A 10,680-nucleotide genomic window follows, 5' to 3' on the forward strand; every position below is an offset into this window, starting at 1 on the left:
AAAGACAAAAAAAAGAAACTAAGGTAAAGTTGTTTAAAAAAAAGACATTTAAATATTAAGTTATTTTTGGATAACATCTTTGTAGAGACGTAACCATGGAAACTTGCCCCTAAAGTGATCAAATATGTCATAGAAAAAAAGCACTTTTGAGGTCCCAATACCATTAGGACCTCCCTTTGCATTGATAAGCGATTGTAACTTCTGTAAGTCTCAAGGCATCGATTTTTCTTACAGAAAAACACACATAAATAGTCACAAAACTGAAAAGATCGCAAAAGCAGTTGTAAACATGAGTCACAGCTGTGTGTAAAGTAGCAGACTATGTTTAGCAGAGTGTACCATGTTGCTGCTTTCAGATGTGCTTCTTCAATAGTGGTCAAAAAATACATTTAAAAAAAAAACAAACGACAACAATATAAATGCAGTTCGACTCCATTGAATGGCTTCACCGTCGGTTTATAAAGACCAGCATGCTAGAAAATGTTCTCACAGTTTAGTTAACACGGGAACTTTTTTTTAAAAATACTGCAATAAAAATCTGAAAATATGGCCGACAAAGTCAAGAAAAGGATGTGATAAATCCAGAAACCTGCGGAGCCCCTAAAGGGACATCAAAAAAAAAGAAAAGGAGTAACACAATGTTTTGTCTGGTAACTAACTGGTGCGCACGAGTTAGTAGAAAAGGAAAAAGTTTTTGGTAACTATCTGGGGCGCACCAGATAGCACCCAAAAAATAATAATTAACAACTGGTGCACACCAGTTGCTATCTGGTGCCCATGAGTTGGTCACCAGAAAAAAAAAAATTCAGGTTACTATCTGGTGTGCATCAATTATCATATAGTGTGTGCTCTATAGCAACTGGTGAGCATAAGTAAGTAGCCAGAAAAAAAAAAGTATTACCATCTGGTGCACACCAGATAGCAACTGGTGTGCGCACCAGATGCTATCTGGTGTGCATGAGCTGGTAACCAGAAATAAAGATTTTATTTGGTTACTATCTGGGGTGCACCAGGTAATAACCAGAAAAAAAAATACTATCTGGTGCGCATGAAATAGTAACCAGAGAAAAAACAAACAACATTCTTGGTAATATCTGGTGTGCACCAGTTGTTATCTGGTTCGGATGAGTTAGTAAAAAAAAATTCTTGTTACTATCTGACGTGCACCAAATATTATCTAGTGCGTTATATAGCAACTGGTGCGCATGAGTTAGGAACCAGAAAAAATGTGAATTACCATCTGGTGCACACCAAATAACAACTGATGTGCGCCAGATGTTATTTGGTGCGCATGAAATAGTAACCAGAGAAAAAACAAACAAAATTCTTGTTAATATCTGGTGCCCATGAGTTAGTAACCAAAAAAAATAAAAAATTCTGGTTACTATCTGGTGTGCACCAAATAGCAACTGGTTCACACTAGATAGCAATTGGTGCGCTTTAATTAGTAACCAAAAGAAAACACATTTTTAGAAACTTTTTTTTCTTTTTACTGTAATGTCCCTTTGGGGAATCCGTAGAAACCAATCGACTCATTTTATTAAACACGTTGGGGGCTTAGTAAGAAACATTCTATATTTAACACAGTTAGCGGTTAGCATTCAACAGTAAATATTCAGTTTTGTAAGCTTTTTAAATAGGACAAACCATATTATTTGACATTTTTTCATTTGTCAGCCATATTTTTTATGCTAAATTTGTTCTGATGAGGAAAATAATGCTGGTGTTGCAAACCAAGGCAGCGAGCAGAAGAATTAAACGTTCAGCGGGTTTTTACTCAAATCTATGATGAGCTGCTGGCGTGTTTTTAAGGTTTCAACCTGGAAAAAGAGTTCAACAGCCAACCAGGCAGAATGCTGGAGTAAAGCTAGTCCACTGACATCATCAAAATCTTCACTTTATGAAGAAAAATATAATTTTTCCACGTATAAACAGCTCAACGTGTGTTTTTGACTCCATTTTGCTCAGAACAGCTTTAATTTTTATCAAATTACAAACAGAAGAACTTTAGAAGTCCTAATCTGGACCTGAAAACAAAAAGAAACGTTCAGTCTCATTTCATCTGCAGAAACAGAAGTCAGCAGAAGGGAATGTTTCTTGAAAGACACCAATTTTATGACGACGAAAATCTGGAATAAACAGGAAGTCGATATGGAGCCTCTTCAGTCAAAACACGAGTTTTTCCGGGGATTATCTGCAGAGTGCACCAGGTTCATCAAAGGGGAAGAAAACCTCCTGATAAAACACCCACTTAAAATATTCTAAAGTTAGACATTTTTATCATATTTCTTTTACTTCCTTCATTGAAACTTGTCAAAATAAAAACTGCACTTATACAAGTTTCACATGCGTTTAAGTTACGACATTTTGGCTCAAAGCTTTTAATAAAAATGTTATATTTGCTCCTCCAATGGCTTGTAAGTTAGCAATTTCATTCTTAAGAATATGGATCTTTCTCAAAATATTGAAATTATGCTGAAAATTATAATAATATAGGAAACAAAAGAAGAAGTGGACGCTTTTATTTTCTAAGCTACCAAGACGTCATTTATTAATTTAGATCTTATTTAGATTCAAATATTAAGCCAAACAAAGCTTGTTAGACATATCAACATCATTTTTTTTGTAACTGTTCTAGAATAAGATGCCAATAAAGTTTTGGCACTTCAGTGTATGTGTAAATCAAAGAGGAATTTTGTAGTTTCTCTTGCTTTTCCCCCTACTTTTTAGACAAATCAAATAAAAGTTAAAAAGTTGCATTAATAAAAGTTTCATATTAGTTTGAATTGAGACATTTAGTCTCATAGCGCTTTTAATTTGTAGGAATTATTCTAAAGTGTGTCATATTTTCTCCACTGGATGCTAAGTTAATTTCAAAATAATTTAATCTTAAAGAATATGCATATTTCTAAAAATATAGAAATTATTTAGCAAAATTAGTCTACAAATTATTAAGGAAGGAGCTCACTTCTTTTGGGGAATGGTTTGTCTCCCCCTTGTGGTCATTAGAGGAACTGACAATAAATAAAGCCGATTTTTATTTTTCATTTTACAATCACATTAACTTCTTTTAAAATAGTGCTGCTCTTTGCTCAAAATATATAAAACTAGATTGTTTTGACTATTAAGTTGTTTTGAGTGTCCGTAGATTTTCGCTTTTGTAAATTTCTGGCTTTTCCGTCTGATGAAAACTTCAAACATCTTCACCTCAAACTATATTTTTTTTCCCCTCTGATCACCATGGCATCACATCTGTAGAAACAAACAAACAAAAAAATAACATTTTACCGTTTCAGTTCTTTAAGAACAACAAACAAACACCGATAACGCCCTCCGGTGGATGCGTACTGCTGCCATGCTGGATTACAACATCTTCAGCAGCAGATTTCACTTCACGGATAGATTTCATCTTAGAATATTTATGAAACGACTAAATTTACGACTAAATTTTTCATAGAGTTAGAGCCGTCCCACTAAATTGTTACAATTTCATTTAAAAAAAATGTTAGTGCAGGATCGCTGAAATATTTACTTGCAGGTTAATTCAAGTAAAGAAATGGAATATTGAGGAAAACCTAGACTTCCTTCTAGTGTTTTCTACATTTTAAAATAGCAAAAGTGGTTGGTTTTACGGACTGAAAGCCCTTTCTGGATGTCGTCACTTCTCGTTAAAGGTTTCACTGCAATAAAAGGTCACAATCAGCCTGGAAACAAAAGGCAAAAGCTTCGTTAGTGAAGCCGTTAACAGGTTCATTAGTGACTACATCTCGAAGGTAAAGAGATCCTCGTCTCCACCGAATCTTTTCAGCAGCCGTAACAAGATCCAAGGTGATCCAACAAGAGGAGAAGAGTTGTCCAGATGGTTCAGATCTCCACCGGGTTTAGTGTTTTGGACCACAGAACTTCCAGATTCTGCACGTTAACAATCAAAAGTGTAACAATACAAATGTAAACAGATCTCCTCAACAAAATGCTGGTCGGATCCGTCCATCAGATTCCAAAAGAATCAAACTTCATTTCCACTAAATCCTTTAGTGACGCGTTCAGCTTCTAGTTTCCGTCGGAAAGAGGAAAACTCAGCTCGGTTTGGGCCTGGGCTCCCGTCCGTGGTCACATGATGCCGTTGGTGACGTACTGGAAGGAGTCGTAGAGCTTGGTGGTGATGGAGCGCATGGACCCGTCCACCAGCTGCTCCACCAGAACCTGCAGCTGCTCCTCCGTCAGGGACATGTGGAAGCGCTCCTTCAGGCCGCGGATGGTGCTGGAGCCGTGGAAGCAGGGCAGGTGGGAACCTGGAGGTCAACGAGACCATCTATGGTGAGCAAACCTCACTGAAAAAACACGATTCTTCAAAAGTACTACACAAAACGTGTTTAATTTAGCGTACTCCGAAAGGATTCAGAGTAAATTTTCATCTTTCCTTAAACTTATAGAATGTAATAACATCCAAGCTAAGTTCAAGTTTCATTCCCATCCTCTTTTGAAGTGCATTTATCTACAAATGATTGCTTCAGAACGGAGAAGAACAAGGAGCTTGTGCCCTTTTCATTGATGTAGGTCTTTAAAATATCCCGGACAAGCCCCCAATTGTAATTTAAATTCTAATTTTTATCATATTTGTTCTCCAGTATCGGAAACAAGAACATGTTAGAAACACAAAAAATTAGATTTTTTACTGGCAAATGTCTTTAGAAAAAGATCTCTGACTGATTTTAATTTTCTGCTTTAGAAAAAAAAAAAAAAAGAATTAAAGTTATTTGATTTAGATGTTGCCATACTTTGTTTTGCTCCAGGAATTTGTGTTTATTGTAACCTGGTTTTGTAACCTATCAGAAATACATATTTAATTTTAATTTCTTCCTCCAGTATCAGAAAAATGCCACAAGAACATGTTAAAAACACCAAAAACACGTTTTTCCTCTTCGTAGGTCTTTTAAAAAAACATCCCGGACGAACCCCCATTTCTGTTTGTTTGTGTTTTCCATTTTAGTTTTTCTGCTGAAAAGCACAAGAATTAAAGTTAATTGATTCAGATGTTGCACAACTTTATACAGTTTATTATGTCTTTGTTTTGTGATTCATTCCACAATTCACCCTATTAAAAAGTTTTTGTTTTTTTTTTTCCGTTTAGATCCAGATTCCAGCTCAGACGAGTAAAACAAAGACGTTCATGGATCTATTTGTCTACAAATGGATGCATCAGAATGGAGCAGAGCTTTTAGCTTCTACATCGCAAGTACGGATTCACAGCAATTTAAATTAAAAAATGAAAATTTTGCTTAATTTTCTTCATATTTCTCCTCTACCGTCAGATAAATGCCTCAAAAACACAATTATCATCGACGTAGATCCCGGACGAGCCCCCGTGTCATCAGAGGGGGTCTTTAGCATCAGAACGTGCCGTGAGTTGGTTTACCTTGCTGCATGATTTCCACGATCTGCAGCACTTTCTCCATGTGCTTTCTGGCTGCGATCAAACCCTGCAGCATCAGCATCTTGTAGTAGATGAACATGTCTCCGTCCAGACCGCCCATCACCTGAAACACAGGAGCATGATGGTACTTTCAGCAACACAAAATGAAACGAAAATGTTCACATTTGTCTTAGAAAAGTGTAAAGAGAGGAGTTTTACAGCCTTAAAACTTCTAAAATTATTATAAAAAATTTAGCTGAATACCTTGAATTTCACTTATTTGATATTATTTGAACATAACTCCGGCGATAAAAGAGGGAAAACTGTATTTAACAACATAATCACTAAATGACTTAAAGATCTGTTTTTTAAAACAGTCATTTCGATCATAAATCTGGTCAGACGTGAGAATTCTTCACTCACATCTACAAACTCGGACGTAAGTTTGAAGGCAGACGTCTCAAAGCCGAGGTTTTTGGGGGAGCTGGAGAGGATGAAGCCGAAGTCGATGTGGATGATGTGTCCTTCAGAGTCCAGCAGGATGTTCCCGTTGTGTCTGCAGGAGGACAGGCGGTCAGTTTTACCTCGGAGAGCTGCAGGACCGCTCAGCTCCTCCTCGTTTCACTCACCTGTCTTTGACCTGCAGCAGGTAACAGATGAGGCTGTAGCCGGCGCAGCTCTGGACGAAGTTCCTCTGCGCGGTGAGGAAAGCCTCGGTGGTGAAGCTGCCGTGTTCCTGCAGGAAGTAGTCCAGCAGCGACAGCTGACTCTGTTTTTTCACCTGAGGAACGGGAGCAAAAAGAAAAAAACACTTTAACTGGAGAAGGTAATGACCCGATCAGGTCATCAAAAAAAAAAAAATTATTATTATCCTAATTTTTATGTTCAGTGGTTTACATTTCAAGTGTTTTATTACAGATAAATATGTGAAGTCTGCATCTCGTGGACGGATCAGGATGTTTTACTGCCCAAAACGCATCAGAATATAAAAGTAGCTTGTCCAAGGGAGTGTCAGGGATACAAAAGTATTAAGAGATTAAAGTCGTAAATTTAGGAGAAAAAAAAGGTAACTTGATAAAAATGGAAAAAGTTATAAAAATGTGCAAGTTACCAAAAGTAACAAAAATATTTCTAATTTACAATAAACATTTTACAAGATTAGGGAAAAAAAAAGCAATATTAAAAGACTAAAGTCATAAATTTAGGAGCCAAAATTATTCAATCTACGACTTTTTTCTTATAGATTTTACGAGATCAGGCCAAAGAAAATAATATTACAAGATTAAATCAAATTTAAAAGGAAAAAAAAGTCTTAAGTTTACAAATTTTCCTTGTAATTTTACGTGATTTGGCCAAAAGAAATTAATATTACAAGATTAACAAAATAAATTTACAAGAAAAAAAATGGTTGATTTACAACTTTCTTCTCCCAAATTTCACAAGATTAGACCCCAAAAAATTATATTAAATTAAAGTAATACATTTACAAGAAAAAAAGAATCAGACATTTTTTTTTTCTTGTACATTTTTCGAGATTAGGCCAAAAAAAGTAATATTACGAGGTTAAAGTTGTAATTTCACGAGAACAAATTTGTTGATTTACAACTTGTTTCACGTAAATTTTACAAGATTAGACAAAAAAGTAATTAAACAGAATTAAAGTTGTACATTTTTGAGAAAAAATGACTAGGAAAAAAAAAAGTTTACGAGAAGTCATAAATTTACAAGAAATAAAACTGTGAATTTAAGTTTATTTTATTGATTAGATTACATTTTATGAGATTAGGCCAAAAAAAAGTAATTTAACGGGATTAAAGTCTTAAATTTAGAAGAAAAAAGGTGTAAATTTACACATTTTGTCTTGTAAATTTGGGTAAAAATTTGATTAGGTAAAAAATTGTAACATTACAAGATTATAAAGTTGTAAATTTAGGAGAAAAAAAAATTTAAATCTAATTTTTTCCTTGTAAATTTTATGACAATATGTTAAATACGAAGAGATTAAAGTTGTAAATTTACTTTTTTCTAGTAAATTTTAGACAAAAAAGGTATTATTACAAGATTAAAGTCGTCAATTTATACAAAAAAGTAAATGTACAAATTTTTGTTGTTAACTTTACAAGATTATTTATCACCATTTTTTACTAGTTGATAGTTGCACCATTTTTACCTGATTGTTAAAACTATTTCACCAAAGTGCTCCGATAAAGTGTTAAAAGATAAAAGGTAACAACTTGGATCTTTGTTCATTTTTTAAAATATTTTTATTAAAGTATTTGATCATATCTGGTATCTGTAGATTCTAAAAAAATGACTCTGAATCCAGAAAAATCTGATGAGGACAAAATGTATTTCATTTCAAATATCTTGTTTGAGCCTCATGTGAAGCATCCGTTTCCCAGAATGCCTTGCGTACCTGGTGCAGAGAGACGGCGTTGAGGACGGGCTCGATCATCCCGCTGTCTGAGGACATCACCAGGATCTTGTAGGGTTTGATCCACAGAGGAACTCGCTCCTGCTGCCAGATGGACTAAGACACGAACACGAATCGGTAAATAATCCGAACATTTAGAACAAACTTTATACAGCATCATTATACGACGGAGAAGACGACTTTTGAAGGCAACATGAAAGTTCCAGGATGGATCGAGTCTCTATTATCCGTTAAAAACAGTTTCATCCATAACTTATATAAAACATTGAAGCCACGCCCCCTAAAGATGATCTTTTTATGTTGATTAATATAAAAAAGAAAGAATTAAAAACAAACTTTAACGGGGTTTTGATTCAAGTAAAGATGAAGACTCAGACGATGAAACTCGACACCTACAAACAGACGTTTCTCCGGTTTACCTGCAGCTGCTTGAGGACCTGGTAGGCCAGCAGCTCCTGCCTCAGGTCGTCTCCACACTTGACGATGACCGACTGCAGCTTCCAGTTGGGCAGGTGACCGTAAGGAGAAGCTTCTCGGATCCGCCTGAACACAAACTCACGGTTAAACCTGCCGCGCTGCAGCTCTGAAGCTCCTCCTCCTCCTCGGGGAGTCACCTGACTTTCTCCTCCCACGGTTCCTTCAGGGCGACCGCCGACGGGTCCTCGGGGTCCCACTTGAAGGAGGTGGGCGGGTGAGCGAGGTTTTCTGACAGACGGCGTCTAAAACCCCCAGAAGGCTCAGTGTTAGTCTGGAGCGGCGTGCGCGTGCACGTGCGCGTGCGTGAGCTGCGTACCTGATGTCTCCCGCGGCGATGAAGACCGGCTCTTTGCTCTCCAGACTAGTGATGCTGTCCACGGAGAACTGGCTGATGTTGTCGCTGCTGCTGGTCTGACCCTCCATCTGGAACAAACAGACCGTGTGAGGATTTCACCGCCGACCGAATCGGCGAAGGCGCGCGGCGAGGGTTCAGGCACCTCCACCTGCAGCTGCCCGATGTCGTCGGTGGCCCACGCTTCGTCGTCGTTGTCGTAGTTGGGGACGGTGGAGAAGCTTCCCGCTTGGTGCTCCGACGTGATGATGCTGTTGGCGTTGGCCGTGGCGCCGGAGTCCAGGCTCTCCTCGGAGCGGGACGAGTGGATCCTCGTCTCCGGGATTCGAACGGGAACGGGGGACGTCTCGAAGCTGTCGCACTCCAGCACCTCGATGTAGATGATGTACGGGGCCTGAAGGCGAGCAGAGAGAAGCGGTTGGTCACGTGACCACAGGAGGCGTCGCCGTTCGCACAATCGTCACGACGATGACCTTGTCCTTGGAGTTCAGGACCACGCCCTGGGTGGGGGGCAGCCGGCAGACGTGGTGCTGGTGCTCGGCGGTGGGCAGCCAGACTCGGGCCGGCAGCTTGTGATTGAGCAGCGACAGCTCGGAGATCAGACGCTGCGTCTTCTGCTCTTTGGTGGGCAGCGTGGCCAGACGCTTCCCGATGCAGAAGAGCGACTTGACGAATTCTCTCTGAGGGCGGAGACGCTCCGGCTGCCGGCAGGGAAGAGGAGCGTTCATTCAGGAAGGCGGAGTCTCACTCTGATGCTTTTTTACATTTAAATGGGAATCATCAAGATAGAAACATCAACTTCAGTAAAACCTAAAATCTGAGAATAAGTGAATATTTGGACAAGAAAAATTAATCTGAGTGGATCTAAACCAGAATAAATACAACCTACAGTCTTTTTTCTATTTCTAATCTGATTCTGAGGTATAATAAAAACAACTAAAACATCATTTCCATTTCACTGCAAGTGTTTTATTTTAGAAAAGTCAACAAATGATACTGCATGTTATCTCAATAAGAGACGGGTAAGAAGTTTCATTTTGGGTAAACACATTATCTACCTTTCTGGTACCAAAACACGACATCAAAAGACCATTTTCATGGTGACGTCACACAAAATGGCGACAGGGCCAAAAATGTCAACGGTAACTTCTAATTTACGGGTTTAGAACAGCAAAGCTGACAGCTGGATGCTGTTTAACACAATTTTATGTAAATAATTAAAGGTAATCTTACCAATTTGAACTGAAAAATGTACAATATTGATTTCATGAATGTCCTGTTGAACTGTAGTTTCATTTCCTGTCTCACAAATCTAAATACAAATTTAAATAATCTTCCAATATTTAAGGTTTTATTGAAAATATCGACCTTTCATTTGAGCACATATTATTCTATCGGTTTCTATTCTGGCTGATGTTATTTGCTCGTATTTTTAATAAGATTGAGCACAAAAGCTGATAGAAATTCACGTTTTGCACGAATTTTAATCACTTCCCAGGATAAATTGACTTGTTCTACGGGATATTTTAGGGCACATGTGTCAAAGTCAAGGCCCGGGGGCCGGATCCGGCCCTCCTGGTTATTCTATCCGGCCCTCCTTTTGTTATTAATGGCCCGATGTTATCTTGCTCTTATTTCTAACTTGTATAATTTGGACAAAATATATTTTTATGGAGAGTAAAATAGTGAAAGTTATTTAAGGTTTAAGTTGATTTATCCTGGAATAATATTCCTGCATTTTTTTTATTCATGATTATGATAAAAAATTTACGGTTTTAATGTTTTAAAACATTTGCATCATGCTAGGTTTTTGGACTATTTTGGCATTTACTAAGATTTTTTTAGGCTATTTTAGCTAATATTTAGCTACATGCTAGCTGTTTTGGCTAATTTAAACTTTTTTCAGTATTCTTTTTGTACATTTTAAATGTTAGCTAATATTTCAGCAACATTCTCGCTATTTTGGCTAATATTGGCTTTTTTTACAGCGTTTTTTTTTTTTGT

General features: G+C 37.5%; 1 protein-coding gene across 2 annotated transcripts in view; it reads right to left on the bottom strand.

The window, feature by feature from the left end:
- Nucleotides 1–1,477: 1,477 nt before the first annotated feature.
- LOC112162456 (phosphatidylinositol 4-kinase beta) overlaps nt 1,478–10,680 on the bottom strand; it is a 17,938-nt gene continuing 8,735 nt past the window's right edge. Inside the window, exons 4-13 of one of the 2 annotated variants that reach the window (XM_036214116.1) lie at nt 9,150–9,377; nt 8,828–9,070; nt 8,641–8,747; nt 8,462–8,566; nt 8,267–8,390; nt 7,830–7,943; nt 6,043–6,194; nt 5,837–5,969; nt 5,417–5,537; nt 1,478–4,292 (exon numbers count right to left, since the gene is read on the bottom strand). In XM_036214116.1, the coding sequence (XP_036070009.1) occupies nt 4,111–4,292; nt 5,417–5,537; nt 5,837–5,969; nt 6,043–6,194; nt 7,830–7,943; nt 8,267–8,390; nt 8,462–8,566; nt 8,641–8,747; nt 8,828–9,070; nt 9,150–9,377 (1,509 nt within the window). In that variant the 3' untranslated portion in view covers nt 1,478–4,110. Of the gene's footprint in view, nt 4,293–5,416; nt 5,538–5,836; nt 5,970–6,042; nt 6,195–7,829; nt 7,944–8,266; nt 8,391–8,461; nt 8,567–8,640; nt 8,748–8,821; nt 9,071–9,149; nt 9,378–10,680 lie in introns of both variants that reach the window. The other variant, XM_024298239.2, reaches the window with a different exon arrangement.

This window comes from Oryzias melastigma, linkage group LG11, assembly GCF_002922805.2.
Source record: "Oryzias melastigma strain HK-1 linkage group LG11, ASM292280v2, whole genome shotgun sequence".
In the NCBI taxonomy this organism is placed as follows: domain Eukaryota; kingdom Metazoa; phylum Chordata; class Actinopteri; order Beloniformes; family Adrianichthyidae; genus Oryzias; species Oryzias melastigma.